We start from the raw sequence: 27532 nt of genomic DNA, 5'->3' as shown, positions 1-27532 counted from the left end.
CGGTGTTTTGGACGGTTTCCGTCCAAGTAGATCTCAAGTGCATATTTATTAAAAGTTAGGGATTTTTGCTGGCATAAAATGAAGACTATGATAAAGTCTGCAAAAAATGAAAAATTTAGGGATCATTGCTACAATTTTTCCTAAAATTTATGTACAATGATGTTTTTACATGCGTGTGTGTGTGTGTCAGTGTGTCAATGTCCGGCGTTATGATAAACAACTAGACAAGTACCTTTGTACCCTTTAAGCTCATATTTTGTGACTTGCCAGTGGTAGTTGAAGATTGCTCCAACCCAATGTGGATTCGCGGCCATACAAATTTCTACTTAAAACTATTTATTATGGGATTGCTCAAGTGCATTGGTCCCATTATTGAAAATTAATACTGTCTCACACTATACATGGAAATGGACTTAAATAAAAGGATGAATCTGACATGAAGGTCGTAAATTATTTTTAAAATATTAAAAAATAAATGATTATTATATTTTCAAAATAATTTGAAGTATGTTTTAGAATTGTTTATAACCGGTTTATATTATGAAAGATAAAAATGATTGACAAATAAATAAATAATACTTGTGAATTTCTTACAATATGTGAATAAAGGTGGTGTAACTTACTATAATTAATTTATAAATGGTAGCCAAACAAAAACTAAAATTCTTTCACAACGTTTGAGTTTTTGATAGTCATATAAACCAACTTTGTTTACAGTGTGTACTCTATTAATCGCAGTAAAATCATGACATTTTCTTAACAAAATATGATATAGCTGTCATGAAAGTTTTTTTTTTTTAAATTCTTATTTTCAAAATATATATGAGATCAAAACATAACTTAAGTAATAAGAGTGAAGTTCTATCGTGTCTATGACCCGAATTTAAGAGGGTGTTTAACACCAATTTTTATGAAAAAATGAATTTTAAAATAGTAGATTGATGGAGAATATGTGGATAAAAATAAGGAATTTTTTTTATTTACGTGTAATATTATTTTAATAAAAAATGTAAGGTTGAAAAGAGGAGAAAAAATGTGAATCAAACGGGGCTTAAATTTCATTTAAAAGGGATGGGTTAAACTAAAAAAAAAAAAAAAAAAAATCATGTCATTCACACAAATTATTTATGCTGTAAACTTTAGGGTGGAGTGCAAAAAAAAAAAAAAAAAAAAAATTAAAAAATAGGGATAATTGCAACAGCGATCCCAAATCTTTCACGTTTTTTCAGACTTTACTTTAACGTTCATTTTGTGACAGCCACAATCCTAAACTACCTGAGGTCCAAATGGATGATTTCTATTAGTTAGAACATTGTTGACCCAATAAATTGACTTTTGCCGATCTTAAAGAGGGAAAAAAAAAAGGAAAAAGGAAAAAATCAAAACCCACTGTTCATCTTTTCCTTTCTACACCACCCCCACAACCCACGAACCCCACCGAGCAAAACCAGACACCATCACCTTCTTCCCCAACCATTCTTCATTTTTCTCCAATTTTTGCACTAATAATACTCGAGCTAGGCTTGGAGGGGTAGGGCCAGTTTTCTCAATCTGTTCTGCTATGTATACTACAAGGAACTTCTTAACACTATCATAATCCACCCGCATGTTGTAAAACTTAGGACCCTTGGGAGCTATTGTGATATTATGGGGTGTTAAAGATTCATTTTTTAAAGATTTGATGCCATAGATGTTGATACTTGTCATCAGGGTCAAAATCTTGTTTGAAGGTGTCAAGCTCCACCGCAACCAGGCGATTGCCGTCGTTCTCGTCCATGGTGGCATTCGTGAGGCCAAGAAACTTACCGTAATTGTTGGGCGGCAAGTTCAAAATCGTGGCAATCAAGAAACCCAAACCATCGCCTAGAGTTTCATTTTTGTGCAGGTAAACATTATAAGAAAAGAAGTGTTGAGAGATGCAACCGGGCGTTCTTTGGATGATGCGATATTACCTTCCCAATGCTTGTAAGGCTGTTCGTAAAGGATGTTGCCTGAATTATAGCTCAGATTGAAGTCGACAAAGCTGAATCTGGAGTCACCTGAAGGGCATCATTGCTTAATGTAGTAGGTACTACTCCTCCCAAGCCTAACTCGAGTATTATCAGGCAGTGATGAGGCTGAGGGGGTGAGTTTTTTTGTTGGGTTCAGTAGGAGGTAGATTGTGGGGATGGGTATAGGAAGGGGAAGATGAACAGTGATTGGGTTTTGATTTTTCCATTTTTTTTAATTTTACTTAAAAGTTACAATTTTACCCTTTTTAAAATTGGTTAAAGTCAATTTATTGGGTCAATCAATGGTCAAACTAATAGGAATCATCCATTTCGACACAGGTGCTAATTTTTGAAAGATTTAGGACTATGGTTGATGCAAAGTGAAAATTAAGGTAAAATCTGCAAAAAGGTAAAAGGATTGGGACCGCTACTGCAATTATCCCTAAACAATAAAAATAAAAATGAGAAATATTGGAATGTATTTATATTCATGTCCTTTTCACTTTATTGTCAGGCTTCAACAACCAGACAAGTGTGTAGAAATTAGAAACAAGTGCTCTTTTTTAGTCCTTTTGTTCCCTCCAATTGAGGACAAAAATGTAGCTGCCACTGCCAGCGCTTGTACTTCACATTTTAACCTCCTCTTGCAAATAATTTAAAACAATTTAATTTCTAAATAAATAATATCAGTGGGTGTATTAAAATGTACGGTTAAAATTATATTATTTATAAATAATTTATGAAAAAAAATGATAAGTGCATAAATTTTGTAAATATATTACGTACAAATTTCTAATAAAACCATAATAAAATGAATTAGAGAAAAAAATGATCGATAATTATGAAAATTCAATATATCAAGTTGAATTGAGACTAAGAAAAAAAAATTGTAATAATCCATCATTACCAATGGACGAGTAAAATGACATGAAAATGGGTTTCTCTGTCATTCAATACCTTTATCAATAAAGTTACTTATTTGTCGACATAGATTCAATTATTCACTATTAAACTTGATTTGTTGTGTTAACTCTATTGGCACGTTTTCACTTTTTTCTTTGGAAAAGAAGATGCTGGACTTTCGTATATAGTCCATTTTCATTCGATAACACTGAAAATTTTCGTTAAAATTTTTTGTGTGGATTTTTAAACAACGAATTATTAATACCCCATTTAATTCTCATTCTTTCACCACAAAATTGAAAAATATGATCGTTATCCATCACATTAAGCTACCATATTTGACTTTCTAGCTCTTATGTGAGTCTCGAAACGATTATATTTTTCATTCTCATTCTTAGATAAATAGGAATCAAAGGAAATTTGATTAAAATGATTTTTTTTCCTTTTTCTCTTTAAAATAGATAAAACATGAAGTCATAAATCTTCCTCCTTTATCTGAGTTTGGGACCGACTAATTAAATTTTGAATAGACGGAGTTAAAAAATTATACACGAACAATTTATAACATATACAATTTTTTTAAAATAATTAAAACAGTATTATAAAATAACAAATTGTGATTAAACTGATATAATTAAATATCACTTACTTGACGACATGCAATTTCGGCATATTTATCTTGTATTCGAAAATGAGCATCCTGTCAATCCTTCACTCACATTAATACTTCTAAAATATTTTCTTTCAGTTGGCTTCTGACTTCGGACAAAACCCTCTTACCTGCACTAAAAGCAGACTTCAAAGTTACAGTGCTGATAAATCTTTTGCAATTGCGAAAATTACTGACCATCGTCGTTCGTACCTCCACTAGAATTCAATAACATTTTCGGAACGTTTTTTAATTATTTTATTAATAGGCATATTATGATTAAAATAATCAATTAATTCGGAAAGCAAAGTATTTCCACTTTCGTCCTATGTTTGAGCTGATAGAGATGCAGCAGACAAAGTATTACTAGATGAAGATGAACATGTTGCATTTGAGTCATACCCATACATGCTAATGCCTTGAAATAAGTTATATATTTCAGCATCATCTTCTTCAAGTTCAGCAGAAGGAGTAGGCTTTAAAGTTTGTTCTAAATTTCTATATGTGATAGGTGTTCCAAAAGTTAAAGCTTTAGAATTTTGATTAATTATATATTTAGTTCTCGATAAATTATATTGAGGGTCCATTATGCATGCTAAAGAAAATAAATAGATAAGTCTTCTCAATATTTTCTAAACTTTAATTCTATAGAGCATATAATTGCACTAAAATTAGGGTCATTTTTATATTATTAAAGGTCCTAGCAATCATATAAAAACGTTCTAGCACCATACAGCTAGTGTGATAGTAAATCCCAAATAAAATATTTGTACTATCATAAAAACTTGTCAAAAATCTTTTAACTTTTAAAGCTAAAAGTCAATCAGATTGGTTCAGAATAGTTTCGTCATCGTTTCTAATATGCCTATTATTTTAAAACTCAGTTACTAAATGTTCAAAACATTCAATTGACTTTAGCAATAAGTAAGTAGAGTTTCATCTATGATTTACGTCACTAACAAATGTTTTAGAATTCGGCACAAAATTCTTCAAACACTTGTTTTCTATTAAAGGAGATTGTGATGTATATTAGTGCATTTCTAATTCTTTGTATTTCATCTTTAATGTGTTTTAAACCATATTGCATAATTAATTTTAAAATATGACACATACAACGAATATAAAACAAATAACCATCGAAATCAGGCTGCAATACCCTACACAATCGATCGTAACTACTTTATTAACACTAGTATTGTCGAATGTAAAAGAACGAATTTTACTTTCGCAACAATATTCTTTAATAATAGTCATAATCGCATTATATTTATTATTAGTGTTCTATTGGGAATTTAATATTTTTAAAAACAATAATATTTTTATGCATATATCAAAGTGGGTCGATTTAGTGTGTAGTTGCAGCTATATAAGTTCTTTTATTAATTCCTTCCCATATATTCGAAGTTAAAAATATAACACCACCATATTTTTGCAAATCTAAAATTAATTGTTGCTTTGTTTGAAGAAAATACTCTATTGTGTCTAAACAAAAAATGTTTCGACTTACCCTAACATACCTCGGTTGAAGATATTCTTTCACGTATAAAACGAAATGTTAGCTGTCTACTATTGTAAGGAGAAACTCAGCACTAACAATAAGTTTCATCGTTCCTGTTCAAGCATTCTCCTCTAAATACATCCAAGTGGCGAGGGGCAAAGTTGTGGTACCAGCGCCTGAACTACCAAATTGCAGTTGTGTTTGACCGACTTGAAAATCCATGTTTGACACACACGCTTTGTAATGATGGTTGAGGTGGGTGATACCAATGCCTTTTTCCCATGACAATCGTTGTTAGCAGTATTTACATATTGTTTTGGATTCTGAAACTCCATCAACAATACGACCCGTTGAAATCAATTTAAAGTGATCCCAACATTTTGCCTTTCTTTCCCTTTCGTTTCCCTCTAGTATCGGGAATGTTTAATTCATGTTCCTCCTCCTATTGTTATTCTTGGGTTTCGGGAACATCGATATCCTCCAAATTAATTGGATTATTGCTGGGATCCATCCCTAAATCTAAATGTCGAATATCTTCAAGAATTTGTACTTTATTTAGATCGAAAAATTGATTTCAATATTGACTTGTGGCGTCGTAGGTGATTGGCCTCCGACACCGATTAAGCCCTCGAAAAATGAGCGTGGATCCATTTCAATTTGTGAAGATTCAATATAGATTAATAGATGATATAAGAAGATGATTGAATTGTAAAAACAAATTGAAATTGAAGATGATTAAATTGAAAAAATGAAACTGTATAATATGACTATATTGTATAATTGTAGATTAATTAAGAGTTAAGACAAATCAATTGAGATTTGAGAGCACAAGAGAGACTGAAAGAAAGAGTGTTGTGAATCTTGAGATAATGAGAATTGAGAGAGTTTATGAAAAATTTTGGACCAATTGTAGGTTATTTATAGAAGAGGGGGGTAGAGAAGAAAGGGAAAAAAAATATCAATAAAATAATTTCAACGATCGAAACGATCACTGACTAAGTTTTAAAAGTAACCAAAACAGCCACTTTTTAAAATAGTCATTTTTAAAGATGAGCCATGAGTGGCTTGACTCGTGGCTAGTCTTGAATGAGTTGGCCCACGAGCTAGGCTCGCAGGTGAGCTCGTTCGGCTCGCCAAACGGGTTGGTCCACTTGGCTCGGGCTCTTTTTTACGAGCCTGAGCCACCCACGAGCTCCGTTTTTATAAGTCATTCAACCCATTTGCCCCCCCTAAACAGGGCCTAAATCATTTACAAGATTCCGCTCGTGGCTAGTCTTGAATGAGTTGGCCCACGAGCTAGGCTCGCGGGTGAGCTCGCTCGGCTCGCCAAACGGGTTGGTCCACTTGGCTCGGGCTATTTTTTACAAGCCCGAGCCACCCATGAGCTCCGTTTTGACGAGTCATTCGACCCATTTGCCACCCCTAAACGGGGCCTAAATCATTTACAAGATGGTCAAAAAGAGCTTGTATACAATGATATTATTTTATGGGTCTGTTTGATGTAGATCTTTTTACATAATAGATTTTGCGAGAATTCATTTTTTAAGAACGTATAATTAAAAAGTAGATAAAATTATTTTATAAGGAGAATGATGACTAAAAATAAATTCAAAAAATTTGAAATTTATATAGTCTCTATCAGTTAAGGGCTATATTTAAAAGATAAAGAATTGATTTTAAGTTTCAAAATCCAATCACTTTCAAGTTTTTGGACTTTTAGCTTTATGTTAATTTCTTTAACCTTAATTTGTTGTATGACGTCAACAAAGCACAATGAAAGAAATTTTCATTTTGACAGTAGAGCGATAGCTACTTTCGGAAAAGTTTCACATTAAAGATAAAAAATACTTAAAATAATTATATTTGTTTTAGACTTAACCGGCCTAACATGTACAACGCGCGCACGTGCGAGTCTTAATCTATCTCACTTTGCTTTAAAGTCTGAAAAAGATGTCTCTATAACTTGGTTTTGCCCACTTTCAATGATTTTAATTATTTTGTTATGTAAATGCTTAACAATTTTTATTATCCATTGTTTGGTTTAACTAAAAATTAGATTTGAAGTTTGGTCTTCACACCTTAGTCACGTTTTACATTTTTTAGAACACTGGTATTAATTATTTATTGATACTTTCAAAAGAAAAAAATAAAGTACTTATCGATCATTCTTTTGACAACTTATTTGAATTATCCTGTTCTAGTGGCTATTTCGAAAAAAATAAATATTTTTTCTAAAAGTTACTAAAAAACACAGGAAAAAGAAAGTTCGTTAGCCACAAAATGGTTATCAAATGCTTGAAATTACATTATGAGTATTATGTAATTATCGGAACTCATGCTTTCACATCAAGTCTGAATGTTACATCCCTCTCATTACATCTCTTAAGTAACATTTTCCTCAAATGGATTACTGAGGTCGAATAGCTTTCCCTCTCATTAGACAACGCTTTAAAGTAACATTTTTCTCGAATGGATTATTGAGCTCAAATAACATTCGTAACTTAACATCCTTTACCAAGCTACTAAAAGCATAAATTAATCGAGAAGTAGAAAAAATGGCCGAAGAAAAGTTAATCCCCTTGCAAGGATTTGTCGATTATCTAACGTGACAATATTTTATTCTTACATTTTATTTGGACAGATTCTAACTTTTCTACACTTAGCTATTGTTCACTGCCATGATCTTTTACTCATTGATTTTTTTTTCAAACTAATTGATCCGCTCAGTTGATCGAATGAATTTAATTTGACAAGTTCCTTACACGACTATATTGAATACAAATTCAATATAATAATTTATTTAATCTGACGATCAAGATAAACTATTTGCCCCAATAATGAACTAGAGTTTACAAAATCTATGTATAAAATCGATTTTCTTCTTCTTTCTCTCAACTCATCCTTTCACGTCTTTTTATCTACATATAACTATATCTTACATGCACTCGTTTCACTCATTTAAGGTATCAAATGATAAAAGTAGATGTTGAAAGTGAGGGAATTGAATTGAAATAACAATTCTAAGTTTTTGAAATTGATTACCGAAAGGAGTATTTTTGTAAGAAAATTATTTATAAAAAAATATAATTTCCTTATACGTCCCTATTTGTCTACCACTGTATAAAAACTCTTTTTTGTTTTTCTTTAACTCATTTTAACTATACATTCTCACAATGAAAATATTTTATACGTAAATTTCAAATTTTCAAATACCTTAAATCGTATATTCTCCAAAAAATTATCATTTTAGAATTTTTTTTTCTCTAAAAAAAAAAAAACTTTTCAATAGAAGACAAACAGTAAATTATCTAGAACCAAAAGGCTCCCAAATTCTCGCTGGATTTTAGAAATCTGGATGGAAGGCGAAACGTGAGCCCACAGCCACAAGAAAACAAAAAACGTATAAAACATCTGTAGAGGCTTAAATGGGAGAATTTCTCCGTTGATCCCTAACTAATTGATCAAATTTCAACGAGTCCTCAAAATTTCAAACATACGCAAATTAATCTTCAACTTTTCATTATAGTCGCATAGCCGAGATTCAACAAATGAAAATATCAAAATCTCTACTAACCACCACGTTCCTATCCTAACTACAAAGCTACCACATTAAATTCTACCTCTCGACTTAAAATAGTACATAGAAATTTAAGGTAAAGTATATTTTTATGAAGACTATGTAATAATACAATGCATATTTGAACCTTTTTATTATTTTTTATTTTTTGTCATTAGTAGGGGTTTTCATTGAGTAATTATGTTTGAATATATTGAGTACGAATCGATTTTCATTGAAATTGAAAATTATGTAACTATTAGTTTTGCATAATACGAGGGATCAAACCAGATCGGAACATCCCGATTCCAATTGTTTTCATGAAATCATCGGTTTTGATTCGATTTTTTAATACTTCAAGAATAAAGTTTAGAGAGCGAATTAAGGCACATCTAATTATTTCACTTTCAAGCTCGATATTGTAAATAATAAAACTCTCAATATAAGGAATACTTGATTAAATTTTATGAGAGACTATAAAAAAGCAATATTGGAATCAATTCAAAATTTCCCTATGTAGCTAGAATTGAAATTGATTTAGAATCATTCGGTTCTTGATCTTCTGTTCCAATATTTAGAGTCAGATCGATTTTTGAATGAAACTATATTGAATCGACTCGTTCAATTTGATTCTGATTCGGATCGAATGATCCAAATAAAAAATGCCCATTCCAAATGATTATAGACCGACAATATAACTACAATCATCGATTAAGTCCAACATGTTAATTAGATAATCAGTTGAGGACCAATGCTGCAATTTTTCCATGCTTAAATGGAGACCTTAAGGAGGAGTATGCTTCCAAAAAAAAACCGTAGTTACATAAAAAAGGAAGTAAATAACTGCTCAATCGTGCTGCCTCTGCCTTAACTCACCAACCCCACTACACTCCCCACTCCCCTTCTCCCACGAGTCTCGAGCTCTCCGTTTCTAGCCCTTTCCTCCCCACTCAACCTCTTTATACATGCTCTAAACTCTAATCAGCCAATCTCTTTCTCCCACACACCGTTTGTTTCTCAGAATTTCCCGGTGAATTTTCGAGGGTTTAATTTCAATACTCCAAAAATGAAATCCGTTTCTTCTTCATCCCTTCTGTACTGTTCGATGTGATGACTATTCTCACTAGTCAATGGCTTTTTCCTCACGTTTTTCCAGTAATTTGCATCCAATTGTATTATTGTTAATCTTATTGTTTCCCATATCAGCTGCTTCGCTTGACTCAGATTTCGACTCGGATTTACTGCTGTTCCACCAGGACTATACCCCTCCGGCGCCGCCTCCTCCTCCGCCGCACCCGCCGTCTCTTTCCTGCGATGGCGATCTTGGCGGCGTCGGTTCTTTGGATACTACCTGCAAAATAGCTTCTAGTTTGAACCTTTCGAAGAATGTCTACATAGCAGGGAAGGGCAATTTCGTAATACTCTCCAATGTTAACATAAGCTGTTCCTCGTTTCCTGGATGTGAAATTATGATAAATATTACCGGGAACTTTTCTTTGGGCGAGAATTCGACAATAGTAAGTGGTACGATTGAGTTGTTCGCAGATAATGCTATATTTGGGAATAATTCAGCCGTGAATACTACTGGATTAGCTGGGTCGCCACCGCCACAGACTAGCGGGACTCCCCAGGGGGTTGATGGGGCAGGCGGGGGACACGGAGGGAGAGGGGCAGCTTGCTTGACAGACACGAGTAAGCTCCCGGAGGACGTGTGGGGTGGGGATGCATACGCGTGGTCGAGTTTACTAAAACCTTGGAGTTATGGAAGTAAGGGTGGGACCACGAGTCGGGAAATTGATTATGGGGGCGGCGGCGGCGGGAGGGTAATGTTAGTGATTTTGAGGCTTTTGGAGGTGAATGGGAGGGTTTTGGCGGAAGGAGGAGATGGAGGTACCAAAGGTGGAGGAGGGTCTGGTGGCAGCATCTACATTAAGGCTTATAAGATGTAAAAAAATCTCTCCTTCTATTGCAATATTTGTTGAATTTATTGTTACATTTGAGTACAGTAAAGCCCATATAAAATTGCTGGTAGATTCTAATTTTAGTTTGGACGGTTGACATATGATTGCTGGGCTCAGTTTAGGGCTATCTTGCAGATTAGAATTGCTAATGTGGACTACAGAATACAGTATTGGTTTGATTGTCAACTAGATGAAGGTCTTGTGATAGGCTATCTTGTGAATCATTGTGCAAGTTTGTAATTCTAAAGTGATTTGATTCAAAATGACTGCAACTGGAATCTGTGACGCTACTGTATAACTAAAATGTCACCATTACTTGTATGAATGTGATTATTACATCAGGAATGCATATTGTTAGCTTCACTTGGTCTTCCTGTTGTGGGATTAATTAGATGCTTTCTGTCTTAGTCAGTCAAGTAGAAGTACATATTTTCATGATACTAAGATTTCATTGTCATTTTTTTGCATTTTTATTATCCAAGCTTGTAGGGTTTTTGTTTTTCTCATTTCTCCACAACGTTGATCACAAAATTTGGCACTCCTCATTGTACTAGAAACTTTATAATCTTTCAATGTTTCAAGATATGATATCTATAACACGTCTACACTTTCAGATTCTCCTAATCTTTTCGTTAAGAGGATGTCCGTTGAAATTTCATTCTTCTTCTTTCAATTTCTCTTATTCAAGGATACAAGATAATTACTGCATCACCAACTAGGCCTGTGTAAATATATTTTGCAATAAAGCTGTTAATAGACTATACCCCTTCTTCATCAAAGTTCTTCTCCTAGTAGGAATGATTTGATTTACTTTTCTTCATGCTCTGTTTTTCAGTACAACAAGATCATCTTAGCATTGAACTTTATGTCTTAAATGTCACATGATTTTTCTACCGTGTAGACCAAATTCAATGAAAAATTGAGGTCTTTCACATGAAGTATACTTATTTTGCCAGAATAGACCATTGACATTTTTTTTGGACACCAGCAAGCTTAAGAACATTCTTCTTTATTCAACATTGCTGGATTCATTGAATTTGCCAGCTTCAAACCCTACTGTTCTAAGGATAAGGGAAGGGGATGAAAATATAGCTCATATTGATTTCTTCCTTAGCCCCACCATCTATCTAATTAGCTTAAAGATCAATATATTCTTTTGTTTCCTCTTTTCTGTTTACATATTCATTTATTCTTGTCTATTTTATTACTGTCGGTTGTAAAAGAAAAAGGATTAGTTGTGTTCTTAGAGACTCAGATTTATTGAGAGATGCTGTAGATATGAAGTTTGAAGCAGTAGTAATCCTTCTTGTTTTTTGTAAAGCGCAGGATTGGAACTGGTAGCATAAGTGCTTGTGGGGGTAACGGTTTTGCTGGAGGGGGCGGTGGAAGAGTTTCTGTCGATATTTTTAGTAGGCACGATGAACCTGAGATATCTGTAAATGGTAAGACCACTGACATGTCTTCTAATGTTGTCTTATAGTACAGTTTTTGTAAGACCACTGACATGTCTTCTAATGTTGTCTTATAGTTACAGTTTTTGTCTTTACTCATATTTCCTTGTCAATAAGTGTTAACAGTTCTGCCAAGTACAAGTTGGACTCCCCTTCACCCTTAGAAACTTAGAAATGGCAAAGAGATGGAAAGTCTGCTTTCAAGGGATTTGGCTGTAATAATATGTTAGCCTATCTAGATTCCCTTCATGCATTGAGACGCGGAAAATTATTGTGGATGATATTGACAGTTCCTCTATGGGCAATTTTGATCCTTCCCCTTTTTCTTTCCCCGTCTATTTTGATGTGAATTGCGGTTTACAAACAATATGCGGACCAGTTTTTGAAAATCAAATTTGTGCCATTTTTTGGCTCTTGCATGTGGTATTTCATACAAGACACAGATTTATCTTATTTGAGGGTAGATGACAATAGACTAGTCTTTAGCCCCTGTTTGGTAGAAATAAAATCTAAATTTTTATCCAAGTTACAGTCAACAATAAATTTTAACCACATATTTCATAGGACTCACGACTTTTCAACCCTATATTTCATCAACTTTTATCAAAATTTGCCCTCCTTATTGGATTTGAACTGATGACTTACGCCTTACCATGGCATTACGCTACCACTAAGTTAAAAGGGCTTATTTGATTTAATTCCCGCACGAGTCAAAAAATTTGATTTTAATCCCCACCAAACAAGGGATTAATCTCCTTGAGCTCAAACTTTCATCTCTTCTATGTATGATTCGGTGGTCTTGTATCAATTCTATTTACACACAGGAAAGTTTTATCCTCATTTTCTTGGTGATTCGAAGCAAAAGTTAGAGTTAGAAGAGGGGAAACTGGAAACAAAATTGATTTCTCTGTTTAAATTATTTAGTTTTGCAGAAAGGTGAAGCCAAGGAGTAAAATGGGATTAAATTCAAGCTACATCAAATTCAAGTATATTGGCTGATAGTTTTAGAGGCATGTCACGAGCCACTCTTCATGCCCTGCTTATTAATCACGGCCATAGTGGTCAACCTTTATTATATCTTGTATGAAATTGGCTCCAAAAAATTACTGTTTCCATCTTAAGTACATGCTATCTCCAATGATGCATAGTAGGTTATATCTCTCTATTTGTCTAAGTTTACAATGCTTGAAATCATATGGTCTCTCTGTCACCTCAAAATTTTGAGCCAATGCAAGTGTCACTCATGTCTTTTGCAGGAGGCAGTAGTCTTGGCTGCCAGGAGAATGCAGGTGCTGCGGGTACATTTTATGATGCTGTTACTCGCAGCCTTACTGTCGACAATCGCAATAAATCAACATATACAGACACTCTTCTCATGGAATTTCCTCAACCATTTTTGACTAATGTCTATATATGTAATCAGGCAAAGGCTTCAGTTCCCTTGCTGTGGAGTCGTGTCCAGGTCAGTAATGTTCATGCTTATTCTTGCATACACTATAGGAAGCTGGAAATCTGTACAGCTATTATGTCTTATCTAATTACCTGATGTCTGGAAATTTATACAATCTTGGTGAATATTGCGAAAATGTATCCTTTTGACTTTATTGCATGACGAGGAACGTTTTTGGCCTTATAGTTTGACGTTCAAATCCTTTTTTAGTTCACCTTTTTAGATCAGACGCTGAAAATTGTTCCCTTCTGGTCTGCTCGTGTGACATGTTAGTTTTTTCAAATTTTGGTATTGTATGACATAATCCCTTCTTCTTTTCAAGTGCTCCTCTTTTTCAGTTATCCACATACCTTGATTAGCTGCTTTATTCTTTGGCACTATATATACCCATGCGTCTCTTCTTGCATTCTTTACCTTGTATGTATATTATCCCGTTTGAGACATTTTTGTATTCTCTGCATCTACAAAGCACCCATTTGTTGGTCATCAATATTGTCATTCATTATTAGTTCATTTATTATTCATGCTTGTCCCCAAACAGTCTTAGAAACCCTTGTTGAGAAAATAAACACTTATTGCAGATTATAATCAGATTATTTTGCTAATAAAACACTCCATGGAGATTTAGAATTTTATAAATTACTTATTTTATTTTCTGAACAACATGAAATCTGAACACTGAGAATTTTACAAAGATTTTTTTCTTTTCCAAGTTCGAGAATCTCTAGAATATGATATGAAATATCTATGAGAAAGGCTTCAATTTCAAGATGGAACTGGCTGAAATGCAGATTTTGGTTCCTAAATTATCCATTTAATCATAAAAAGATGCAAGTAGAAAATTTATCCAGAATAATTCGATCCTTTCTGTCTATTAATTAAGTTTCAAATGAATGATTGTTTGAATTTTTTCAATAGTTAAAAAGATAACAAAATGTTCATTCATTGGAATCGCCAAGCACCCACCTTAAAAGCTAACACATTGTGTGACTTGACTTAAGCTCTGTGAAAATTTATTTGCCACAAAATGTTTTTGGTATTATTTTTTTCGCAATATTTCCCTTATTGGAAAATACTGCAACTATCTATATTTTCTCCAACTAACATGGACTTTGAAGGTCTGTCACCAAGAAATTAGTAAGTAGCCAATGTTTAACATCATTCAACTCAACATTTTTAGCTAACATAATATGTTGGATTCTTTAAGATATTACAGTTTTAGAGTTTCAAAATAATTTTATCAACACTTAAATAACATTAGATTAATGAAATTCCGATCATTTCGAAACTTTATACTTCCAAAAAATATAATAATGATAATGATAACGATAAAAATCTGAAAAGTTGAAGTTGCTACCATCCACACTCAAACTATATAACTGTGACAGGAGTAATTGCATAGTTTATGGGCTTCCAATTATATTTATGTTCTTTATTCAAGTGTTAATAAAATTATTGTGAACTCTAAAATTGTATATCTTGGAGAATCCAACATATTACGTTAGTTAAAGTGTAAAGTTGAATGATGTTAAACATCGACTACTTACTTCTTGGAGACAGGCCTTCAAAATCAGCGTTGGTTTGAAAAAAATCGATAGTTATAGTATTTTCCAATAAGGGAAAATCTTGAGATAACAAATAATGGCAAAAATATTTTTTTGGCAAATAAATTCTCATAGAGCTTATGTCAGGTCACACAATGTGTTTGCTCTTATAGGTGGGTGCTTGGCGATTCCAATGAACGACCATTTTGTTATCTTTTTATCTATTGAAAAACTTGAGCAATCATACCATATAATATGCCTTCACACAACATTATATACCTTTGCTAACGTTATATACATACAAAATAATGCAAATACATGGTATGTTTTCACTTGCTTTTCTTGTTCATACATTTAAGTAATTAAGTTCATCATTGGCAAAGCTTAAATTTTTTTTCAATGCTTATAAGTTGTGGATCGGGTCCGACGAAATGTGTGATTTAAAAATGTTTGATTGGCTTAAATTAAATTTTAAGTTTTTCCAATCATGCACTAAGAAAGCAAAAATATAAGAAATGATAATGAGGTTTCATAGCATCTAAGAGGAGTAAAATGAAAAAAAATATGACGACTTAATGCATATAGATTTTGGTGTAAATTTTTTACGTACCAACTTTTGAACATCGTTACATATCCCAAAATGGGTTTTCACCTTGTTATAGTTTGATGATGGATGCTATCAAATATTTCCCCTCGTCAGATCTTAAATATCCTGGTTCAGTACTTCAGTTATGCACTGATTCTTTTATTTATGTTAGATTTTTGAGTAAGTATCAATATGTCTACTTAGTGTTCTCAAGAGGAGAGGTGGACCAACACAAACATTGCCTGTTGTGGTTGGCTGGTTGAGAAGGATCCAAATGCAATAATCTTTCACTAGATGTAGTGATCCACCCAAAGGATTGACACAATTGACCCCGAATTTTTTGAGAACAGGGCCTAGTTGTTGTTGTATGTGTTGTAAATCTTCTGAACCCTTTGGTTGTGTCATCAACTTGCTGTCCATATCTTGTCTATATGTGTGTATTTTGTTCATTTCTGGAAGTATTGTTCTTTGTTTTATTTTATTTTATTTTATTTATTTATTTATTTATTTATTATTATTATTATTATTATTATTATTATTATTATTATTATTATTATTATTATATTTTTTTATGGCATAAGAATCTAATTTTGCCATCTTTCATGATGCATCATAAAGGTTCAAGGAACAATCAGCCTTTTGTCTGGTGGAGTATTGAGCTTTGGGCTAGCACATTATTCGATGTCAGAATTTGAATTATTGGCAGAAGAGCTGTTAATGGGGGATTCTGTAATTAGAGTAAGTGGCAGACGTGTGATTTGTGGCTAATTATTTTGATTTTCCTGCGCGATGCCTTTTATCATTGTTTTCATTATTGGGACTTTGTTCCTTGCTAATTTCTGGAGTAAGTGGCAAATATTTTGTATTTGTTCTCCATTTAATTTTGATCTCCTTTATATGCCCCTTTTTCGTGTTGTATGTTTACGACTTTTTTACATGTTCATAAAATTGGTAGATTCTTTTGGCCAATAAGATTGGTTCATTGTTATTTTCTTTGAACTATATTATACGGATGTGCTTTCTACTTTTTGATCCCGGCGTATACTCATTCCATGTAAATTCAATGGCCTGTTTTCATTTTTTATTTTAAAATGACATGCCACCAAAAATGAATATTTTTATGCTTGCCACCCACTTCTGAGTGGCCTCTTCAATTCCGAAACTAGCCCGACCACTTTGGAAAATATAGATTCAATCTTTTAATTTCCCATGGGTCCTACTCGTTTTTGCTCTTCTCTGGATTCAGCAGACCTATCTTTTGCGGTATTGCTATTGGTGTTTTGAGGGAGTTGGAGAGGTTGTCTTGGGGATGATGGGAGTCTTTTCCTTTTGGCCTTTTTGCTGATTCTAGTGGTTTTAAGCTATCGTATCAAAGCATGGTTTCCCTTTTCCTCTGCTTTTTCTGATTTCAATCTCTTCTCTGTGGTTGAGTGCAGCTTATGGAGAGAGGGGGCAAGGGAAGGGATTGAAGGGTATTGGTAGATCCCTGTTGATACAGTGAGCTCAGTTGCAGCCAATAAAGTCTTCTCGAGCTTACTAGCTGTTAGTTGAGTGGGGTGGGGGTGTATGGTGCTTAATTCAGGCAGACAAAATTGGTTGAGATCTGTGGAGAGAGAGTGAGACTTTCGAAAGCTCAGATTACTATTTCATCATAATTTATGTTCTTGTCCTTGATTAAGTACATATACATACAAAAATATAAAAAATACTGTTTATATTCTTCAATTTCTGAGTTTAATTATAAATAGACCGAAAAAGATACACAATCAGCTTCTTCCTTCATCCATTTCCGGCAATCTTGTAGCAGCAATTCAAGGTTTCCACTTCCTGGTGTACATAAAAATCAGGGGAGCTTATTTGGGTTGGTGTGATTTTGGTGGGTAGGTAAGAGCTATTAACTCTCTCTCTCTTGCTAATTTTTAAATTATTAGATGATGTGGAGGCCTAAGAAGCACGGACTTGGATATGTATTTCGATATGGGTATGTCGATACAACTTTTTGATAAAACTTAGGATCGCGAGTGTATATTTATGTGTAACATGATAAGTTAAAAATAAAATTCAGCATTACTTTATTACTATGAAAAAAAGTTAAAATAGAAGCCAGATAATAAAAATAAGTATAAAGTTCTATTATCCAATAGTATACTATTTTCAATAATAAGTATAAATTGTGTAGTTATCTATTATCTAAAATACATTTACTTTCTTTGAAATTGTTAGTTAATAAATATTACCTATTTTATTTAGTTATTTATAATAATAATAAAAGTGATCTAGAAGTAAAAAAACTTTGTCATCTATTGTCAATAATAATTAATGAGTTTTTGAAGAATTTAAAATCAACAAAACTCTTCTTCTTCATTTGTTATGTGTCAAGGTGCCCAATACGTTTCCAAAATTTTAAAAACATAAAAAATATAAAATAATTAAAAAATACGTATCCGATACGTTTAAGAGAGTCTCCAAGGGTATTGAAGCTTGGATACACATTGGATACGTGTACGCAATAAGTTCACATGTAGGTTTGGTTGAAAGGACCAAAAGCCAATTGTACAGGACAAAGGCTGGTCCGAAAGGGGCTTAAATAGATTTTCTTGTTATGTAGATAATATTCTACTATCTCATTGTTCTGTTTTTTGTTCCAGTTGCATTTCTCTCTCCATCCTCCTTCCCCTTCTGGAATTCCACTGTCATATTTTAAAAGCTTCTCTTGCATGTGCAACTATTCAATCATAATAAATTGTTGTGCATCTTTTTATTATCACAATCTAATTTATGTAGCTTTGTGATGCATTATCTTAGTTAATAATTCAAGAAGTATGTGCTTTTCTCATTCCCACTCCCCCAGGTTTTTGGGGCTCTTCGCATGTCTGTCAAAATGTTTCTGATGTGGAACTCACAGATGCTAATAGATGGAGGTGGAGATGAAAATCTCGAGACATCATTAGTTGAGGCGAGTAATCTTATAGTTCTGAAGGTTTGTTACTGGCTCTGTATTTGCAATAAAATCGTGCTCTTGGAGTTCATACATAACTTGCTTTCTATTTTGCTTGCACAGGAATCATCTCTTATTCATTCAAATGCAAATCTGGAAGTTCAAGGGCAAGGTTTATTAAATTTATCAGGGCCAGGCGATTGCATTGAAGCCCAACGTCTTGTATTATCATTGTTTTATAGCATCAATGTAAGCAGAAAATTTCCATTTTCATCCAGTATAAAGTCATCTGTGAGATTTCATACTTTTGGTAATTGTACTTGTGGAGAAGGATTCTTTGGTACAGATTAAACTGCAATTCACCATTATTCTATTTTAGATCTAAGAAGACTCGTGCATGACCTCTTTTTCTGTTTGATTGACTGTGATGGCTTCGTGACATTCCATAATTTTGGTATACGTGCTTGTAGAGCAGGATTCTGGTATACATTCACCAGCAATTTCATTATTCTATTTTAGATCTTAAATGACTAGAACCTTGACCTTGAAGTTTCTGTGCTTATTGATTTAAGTGTCATTCACGAAATTTCATATTTTTTGTGCACGCACTAGAGAAATTATTTCATATGCATTACCCAGCAATTTTATCGTTCAATGTTAGATTTGAAATGGATTGTGCATGACCTCTTTCTTGTATTCCTTCTGTTTTTATTTTACTTATTAGGCAAAGGTGCATTTATTTCCAGTTTCTTAGCTAATTATTCTACATGGAAAATTTCCAACTTGTTTGGGTTGCAGAAACTTCTTATTTTTCTTCTTTATGCTCAAGTTAGGCTTTCACATGTCGAACTTTGTTCAGAGTATAGGTGTGCGTTGTGCTTGGGCTCTGGAGATATTGGCACCTTGCCTAACCAGTGCATTTACTGAACATTGTTGTCTTAAAAATTACGTGATAAAGTTTTAGTTAGTGCATTTAATGTGTGGTATGCTTATATAAGTTGCCTTCTTTTGGGTTTCTCATAACATCATGAAGATTGGAGTTGGATCTGTTCTGCGCGGTCCTTTACAAAATGCCTTGGATAATGCCGTGTAAGTTTTGTCTTTTAGTTACTCTCTAATCATGTCTGAGATGTGCTACTCTTGACTTTACTGAAGCATGGCATTTGGTTCTTGGTAGGGTGCCAAAACTAAACTGCGATTCACAAGATTGCCCTATTGAACTGCTTCATCCACCTGAGGATTGCAATGTGAATTCTTCTCTGTCATTTACTCTACAGGTGACCATTTGCTGATATAAAATCAAAGAATTTGTATTTAGCTGTCAATGCTTATTTCCTTGAACTGTTTCTCCATGTTGCCATGCCCACACTGGTGCAGAGTTGCAAAGATTTTCTGATATTATACTTGTTTGTTCTGCAGATCTGTCGAGTTGAGGATATCCTTGTTGAAGGTTTCATTGAAGGATCTGTTGTTCATTTCCAGAGAGCAAGAACCATTACTGTGCAATCTTCTGGAATAATAAACACATCCGATAGGGGTATGGTTCCAATCCTTAGATAAGATCTGTCTCTGACTGCATTCTAGTTCCCCCTTTCTTTCGTCCTTCAAGTACACAAATCTTAGATAACTGGATACTTTTCCATATTCTTTGTACATTGTTGAATTGTTAACAGTTTCTCTAGATTACAGACTCTCTTGATTATTGAAACTGCAAGGAGACTAAATGACTATTAATTGTTGGCATATTTGTAAAATTTCATCACAATTTGATTGATTAAAAGATCTTTTAACATCTTTCTATACACGTTACAAATGGACACCTACAATTGAATGACATATATTGTAGTCCACACACAAAAAAGTTTCAGAGATTCAGAGTCTATAGTTTGACTTCTGTTTTTGGTCCTATGGTGCAAAACAAGACTAGATATTTTATGGAGTTTATCATTTGGCTCTTATAAACGATAAATATACACCCTTAAGTGTAACCTAAAGTTTAGAATATAAACTTGCTACTGTCAGTTAGAACTAGTGAGGTTCTGCTTCTTTGAATTAACAATAGAAGATGTTTATGCATTGAATTTGTAGAATAGAGTAAGTAGGTAGTGGTGCTACTAGATGTAATAGATTGGGTTTTTATGAAGTTTAATGATAACATCTGTCTATAGATATATAAATCAATCAGATGTCTCCCTTATAACTTATAATGTCAAGGAATTTTTAGAAAAAAGGTATTTACTGCTTAGTACAAGGAAATAATAATTTCTCAATGTGTAATGATCTTTATCTCTGAAATTTTTCTCAATGATAGGAGATTTTTGTTTTGTAAAATATTAATTATAAGATATTCGATTGTGTTGAAGACTCTGTAGTCTGCATCCACACGGTTTAATCATATTTATATTTGTCAATTTAGCTTGTTTTTTATGCAGGCTGCACTAGGGGTGTGGGTCAAGGAAGAGTTTTGAGTAATGGTCTAGGCAGTGGTGGTGGGCATGGTGGTAGAGGTGGAATGGGGTGTTACAATGGAAGCTGCGTTGAGGGTGGCATATCATATGGAGATGCTGATTTGCCTTGTGAATTGGGTAGTGGAAGCGGCAATGATAACTTGGCCGGTTCAACTGCTGGTGGTGGTATTTTAGGTTAGCTGCAGTCTATGAGCTGGTCAATTACGGTTTCCTTTCTCTTTAATGTGGTAACTCTGAATTAGTCATTTTGGAAATCATTATTCTGTGCAATTGTTTTTGTCATCTCTTTGAGTGTAAGTTAGTTTTGCTCATTTTCTGTGTGCAAGGATTCTGACATTGGGCTTCTCTTTTATAAAGAGAAGTGCCTTGGAGATTTGATGAGAAATTAATTTTGTAATGGTGTCATTTTATAATCGATAAACGAGTGGGCACTTAAAAGTTAAGAGTTAATTGTAGCATACACTAGCTATATGTCTTTTCCTGCAAGCATTTATCTTATTTAGCATCACAAGTGTTGTATTTTTTGTGATTTTCTTATTCTCTTCTCTCTCTTGTGCAAGCCTACTTGAATGTTTTCCAGACGGCTATTGCAACGATGTTGTCGCGTGAATATATTACACCTTCTATCTGCTTTGTTTTTACCTTTTGGGTTTTTCAAGGTCATCGTCTTCCAATATGCTTTTATGTGGGCGGGGAGTTGTTTAACCTCAGTTTATATTAAATTTGTTTCTGCAAGTTGCAATTTTATTTGTTCAGTTCAAATACATGCCTTTCTTTTGCTTTCTTTTCCTCTTTCACTTTTTTTCTAAAGCCGACATTAACTTCTCCCGTTATTTCCTTCTCTTGTTACTTTGCCCCATTCCATGCAGTGTTGGGTTTTTTTTTTTTTTTGATAGGTAATCAAAGAATTTTATTCCTTAAAAGAAAGTACACGGGAGGTAAACAATCAATTTAAGCATGAAAGGAACAACATGAAATTAGGCAACTCTACGACATGATTTTTAGCCATTGCATTAAACCAAGTATATAAAGTCAAGTAAAATAATTCTCTTATCTGCTTTGTTCATGCAGTGTTGGGTTCATCAGCCCATCCTTTGTTCATTTTATCTGTTGAAGGCTCAGTTAGAGCTGATGGAGGTAGTTTTAGGAATAGTCTCCCAAAGAAGAATAGCCATACGGATGTTGGGAATATTGGTCCTGGGGGTGGATCTGGTGGAACTATCTTGTTGTTTTTGCATACCCTGGTTCTCGGTGAATCTGGGATTTTGTCGAGTGCTGGAGGTGATGGTACTCATGGCAGCAGCGGCGGCGGCGGCGGTGGAAGGATTCATTTTCATTGGTCAGACATTTCAACTGGTGATGTATACCAGCCAATAGCTAGTGTGAAGGGAAGCATCCATGCACGGTTAGTTTAAATTCTTTCTCAACAGTCAGACAAATTTATCTTGTAGAATTTGACTTTTGATCACCAATAATTTATGTTATTTTCTGTCTTCTATACTGATATTAAGCTTTTCTATTTACCTTTCCATCCTCTACAGCTGTTTGGCAATGATCGTAAATTCCTTATCTTAGATAATCAAATTTTGTTTTTCTGATTTTTCTTATTGACAAGAAAAAATAGTTGAAAGACTGTTAATATAATTTGGTTTGTCTATCAGTAGGATGAGTATAAGGTAACTTTAGCTAAATTTCCTGGGAACACAGAATTTGAAAGTTAGGAAGTAATAGGGGAACTGTCCCTACTTTAGAACTTCAGATGAACTTTGTCTCAGCAATGAGGTATTGAGACCTTTAAAAGATTTTCTGATCATTGATATTCGATTTGTAAATGCTACTTATGTGACCTTAGGCATTAGACTTCAGCCTCTTGACTTGTTTGTTGCATATAAACCACTAAAGAATTATTATTATTTTTTGAAAGTACTGGAACTGAGATTCATTCAGTTGCTCATCCAATTATGCAATTTGCGAGTATTGATGACTCAATTTAACACCTTTCGGGATTGGCATTTCTTTTATTTGCAATCGCCACTTCACATGAAAGGATACACATGTTAAACTATGTTGTATTAGCTTTCTATCTGCTCCTGTTTTCTGGTTAAGCTTCTCCACTAACACTAGGTTGTCTGGTTTTGTCATAGGGGTGGATTTGGTAGCAACCAAAATCAAACTGGCGGAAATGGAACAGTCAGTGGAAAAGCTTGCCCCAAGGGGCTTTATGGAATATTCTGTGAGGTAGATAACCATTTATTTTGTGGTAGTAGTTTTTGTGTATGCTTCAGGTTTTGCAATGGTTAACAAGTACTTTAGGTTTGCTGATAAGCTGCAATAGGTTTCTACGATGAACTAGCCAGTCAATTTATTTTAGACTTTGCAATGATTTAAGGATTTACTTCACTTGGAAAATATATTGTATCTTGCCATATGCATTTTCCTTTTCCTAGACATCATTTAATAAGGTACTAATTTTGGTTAATTCTTCCCCATATTTATATTACTAATACACATAATCCTTGTCGGAGTCGACTATTAGGTGCTGGAAACACAATTGGTTTTCCGTCTCTACGTGCTACTGATGTTAATGTTTGTCTTGTATTTCTGTAGGAATGTCCACCTGGCACTTATAAAAATGTTACAGGATCTGATGGTTTCCTTTGTTTTCCATGTCCAAGTTATGAGCTTTCCCATCGTGCTATTTATGTTTATGTCCGAGGTATTTCCGATGGAGTGGTTTATATGCTTTCTACTGAGTTTTTCTTTGATGCAATTTCATTCTTAGAGACATTAGGGTAATCTTTGATGTTTATTTTTAATTATGTTGTAATATATTTTACTATGTCAAATTATACTACTTGATTAGGGCTAGTTTCACACGCTTCAATTTTAAAAGCTTAACACGCTTTTTTCATAGTCACAAGTATAGGGTCAGAACTTTCATATTTCCGTTTCATGTATGTAGAATCTCCTTTTAATTTTAACTGATGTTTCTGTTTGCCCATGTCAGGCGGCGTTACTGAAACACCTTGTCCTTACAGATGCATTTCTGACAGATATCACATGCCACATTGCTATACAGCTCTTGAAGAGTTAATATACACATTTGGAGGGCCCTGGTTATTTGGTCTTCTGCTTTTGGGTCTCCTCATTTTGCTAGCATCAGTGCTGAGTGTTGCACGGATGAAATTCATTGGGGGCGATGAGTCACCAGGCCCTGCTCCTACTCAAAAGGGTTCTCAAATAGATCACTCCTTTCCTTTCTTGGAGTCACTTAATGAGGTATCTTTTGAAGAACATTGCATGTTTGATTTTGTTAATGTGGTTAGGGACGCACTTAGTGGGGAAGGGAGGATGCAATCAGTACATCTTCTGAGTTCACCTCGTGGTGATTAGAAATTGAAAATTTGATATCATGTCCAACCCTCAGGTTTTGGAGACTAACAGAGTAGAAGAATCCCGGAGTCACGTGCATAGAATGTATTTTAATGGTCCAAACACATTTAGTGAACCTTGGCATCTTCCTCATACACCTCCAGAACAAGTAAAAGATATTGTGTAAGTTCTCTCTTCTTTTTCCCCTTTGTAATTGCTTATTGTATGTTGCCCTTTTATGGTGATTAGTAATGTGCAATGGTGTAAGCCGCTAATCACAGGACGGTTAAGCTTTGTCACAAGTTTCCTTTCCCATTGACACAGGGAGTGGGATTTATGTTCTGTTTGTATCTTTTTGTAGACCAGGTATTGCAGAATTGAACAAAAATCTAAATATTATATTGAAATGGCAGATATGAGGGTCCATTTAATGCATTTGTGGATGAGATCAATGCTCTTGCTACATATCAATGGTGGGAAGGATCGGTACATAGTATTCTTTGTATTCTCGCCTACCCTCTTGCATGGTCGTGGCAACAGTGGCGGCGAAGAATGAAGTTACAACGAATTCGAGAATTCGTGAGATCAGAATATGACCATGCTTGCTTACGTTCTTGCCGTTCACGTGCATTGTATGAAGGGCTGAAGGTTAGTTTTGCAGGGATTATAATACAGCTGGAAACAATTATATTAATTGTACATGCCTTTATCTAGCTTTTGAGTAACCAAATATTTTTAGCCCAAAATCTTTGAACTCTGTTATGTTCCATATAGGTCATATTATGCTCAAGAGTTCTATTTTTATTTTTTATTTTTGGTTGGGGTGGGGGTAATGTGGGGGCAATGAGTTTGTATCCAGCAGTTTATTCATCACCTTAATGACGTGCTTCCCAATTTACTATTCTAAGAGGCTTCTGTTGTTGAGCTAGTCCCCATTGGCATATGCACCCAATTGTTAATATTTATTTTTGTGGTACGTGGATGGGTGGTGGTGGAATTAAGAACAGAGCAAATAGAAGCATGGACATGAACCTGTTTGAGATACTTACTCATATTTTTAGACATTTCATTTTCTCTATAATTAATATCTTCTCTGGTAGTGAAAGATAAAAAGCTGGTGCTTTGATGAATAGGCATTAGTGAACAGCCAATACTGTGAGATCTGGTTCTTTCTCATTCTGTAAACTTAGTGCATGTTTGGTATTGATTTTTACCTTAAAAAATCAATTTTTTGACCGTTATTTCACTATTTCAGCCGTCATTTTTGACTTCTCCTCTCACAGGTAGAACCCACTTTTCTCTCTGCGGTAAAAAAATTCAATTCTCATGATCACTAACGATCAAGCCTTTAACCGTTGTTCGTCGCCCATTATTTCACATTCTACCACATTTTCTTTTGCAGTACTCATTTTCAACCACAAATTCTTCATTAAAATAATATTACACGCAAATAAAAAAACTTTCCTTCTTTTTGAACCGCATATTCTCCATCAATCTATTATTCCATAATACATTTTTCAAAATTTAAGGGGCTCAAACACACCCTTAATATTTCTTCTGTTTTTCTCTTCATAACACATATTAACCTATCATTTTAACAACAGTATTAGCATTACACGTTTTGTGTTAATCGTGTTCAAAACTTATTGATAGTTGCTTCTTAATTTTTCAATTCGTGTCTCCTCAAACCCCATTACTTGGAGCACTTAAGTAAAATATGTTGCATGCTATAATTGATGCTTAAATTTTCTTAGCTTGTCATAATTGATATGATGGACTGTAGGTGGCTTCAACACCTGATCTAATGCTAGCATACATTGACTTTTTTCTTGGCGGGGATGAAAAGAGAAGTGATCTTCCTCCTGGGCTCCACCAAAGATTTCCTATATCTCTATTATTTGGAGGCAACGGAAGTTACATGACTCCTTTCTTGCTTCAGAATGACAACATCATCACTAGTCTCATGAGTCAGGTTTGTCCCTTACGCTAAGGAACTGAAACAGATTTGCACAGGAAAGAATGAATAGTTTGAGAAAGGCATTTTATTCTTCATCATTTTATACGAGTCAGGTTTGTCACTTATGCTAAGGAACTTAAACAGATTTGCACAGGGAAGAATGAATAGTTTGAGAAAGACGTTTTATTCTTCATCATTTATTGAAATTCTAAGAGTGTATTAACTCGTACTTTTTCTTTCAGTCAGTGCCACCTACCACATGGTATCGCTTCGTGACTGGTTTGAATGCGCAGTTGCGCTTGGTACGCCGGGGTTGCCTCAGAGCAAAGTTTCGCCAAGTCCTTAAATGGCTTGAAACTTTTGCCAATCCTGCTTTAAGTATTTATGGTATTCGAGTGGATCTTGCCTGGTTTCAAGCTACGACTGACGGTTATTGTCATTATGGACTTTGGATTTATGCTGTTGAAGACGGAATAGACCGTGCATCTTTAGAAGGACCTGATGGAGCATCTAGAAGTCAACATCATTCACGGTATTGGTTTGTTATAATGTTAATACATACATATTTAGTTTGTGAGCATGCACACATTTGCATGTGTCCACTAATAAGTTGAAAAGTACATATATATGTGTGTGCGTGTGTGTGGTTTTGGAAGACTAAAACGTTGTATTTTTTTAAATTAAACTGGTCAATCTTATATTAAGTAATGTCACCTATCACTGCCAGCACAATGTAATGTGGTATACTATTGAGTTCATAAGAAAGAACAGTTAACCAATGAGCTGAATACATGTTTTTGTTTTGAAAATAGCAATTTGGCATTCAACTTTAACTAAGCAGTACATGTCCTTCTAAGTGTTGTCACCACAAAACTTTTTTTGTGCATTTTCATACTGCACTTGTAGATGATTGTAATCTTTTTCTCCTTTCTTTCCAATGATTTATTTACTAATCCTCTATTATTCCCTTCGTTCGTTCGTTTATCTTTTGTTAATTTATTTATTTTTTGGGGGAGGTGACCAGCTATTGTTAGCTTGCAGTATTCGATGTTTTAGATGCCTGTGTTTTTATCACTTACTAGTAAGGTTGGAAATTGATTGAAGTAATTTAGATGGATGAATTTCTGGAGGTGGGCTTTTTTGCATATTCTCATGACCATGCTGCATACTTTTGAGTTTGGCGCATATGATGGCAGATCGGTTGTTGT

General features: G+C 34.1%; 1 protein-coding gene across 2 annotated transcripts in view; it reads left to right on the top strand.

The window, feature by feature from the left end:
* Nucleotides 1–9432: 9432 nt before the first annotated feature.
* Nucleotides 9433–27532, top strand: part of LOC111368658 — a 20023-nt gene continuing 1923 nt past the window's right edge. Inside the window, exons 1-18 of one of the 2 annotated variants that reach the window (XM_022990032.1) lie at nucleotides 9433–10542; nucleotides 11885–12000; nucleotides 13266–13471; nucleotides 16208–16327; nucleotides 18441–18569; nucleotides 18651–18776; nucleotides 19561–19616; nucleotides 19705–19804; nucleotides 19947–20064; nucleotides 20960–21169; nucleotides 22067–22400; nucleotides 23140–23233; nucleotides 23603–23711; nucleotides 24003–24274; nucleotides 24423–24550; nucleotides 24781–25015; nucleotides 26151–26339; nucleotides 26567–26856. In XM_022990032.1, coding sequence (XP_022845800.1) covers nucleotides 9728–10542; nucleotides 11885–12000; nucleotides 13266–13471; nucleotides 16208–16327; nucleotides 18441–18569; nucleotides 18651–18776; nucleotides 19561–19616; nucleotides 19705–19804; nucleotides 19947–20064; nucleotides 20960–21169; nucleotides 22067–22400; nucleotides 23140–23233; nucleotides 23603–23711; nucleotides 24003–24274; nucleotides 24423–24550; nucleotides 24781–25015; nucleotides 26151–26339; nucleotides 26567–26856 — 3647 coding nt within the window. In that variant the 5' untranslated portion in view covers nucleotides 9433–9727. Of the gene's footprint in view, nucleotides 10543–11879; nucleotides 12001–13265; nucleotides 13472–16207; nucleotides 16328–18440; nucleotides 18570–18650; nucleotides 18777–19560; nucleotides 19617–19704; nucleotides 19805–19946; nucleotides 20065–20959; nucleotides 21170–22066; nucleotides 22401–23139; nucleotides 23234–23602; nucleotides 23712–24002; nucleotides 24275–24422; nucleotides 24551–24780; nucleotides 25016–26150; nucleotides 26340–26566; nucleotides 26857–27532 lie in introns of both variants that reach the window. The other variant, XM_022990033.1, reaches the window with a different exon arrangement.

Source organism: Olea europaea, chromosome 19 (assembly GCF_002742605.1).
Source record: "Olea europaea var. sylvestris chromosome 19, O_europaea_v1, whole genome shotgun sequence".
In the NCBI taxonomy this organism is placed as follows: Eukaryota; Viridiplantae; Streptophyta; class Magnoliopsida; order Lamiales; family Oleaceae; genus Olea; species Olea europaea.
This window is presented reverse-complemented; position numbering and strand designations above follow the sequence as displayed.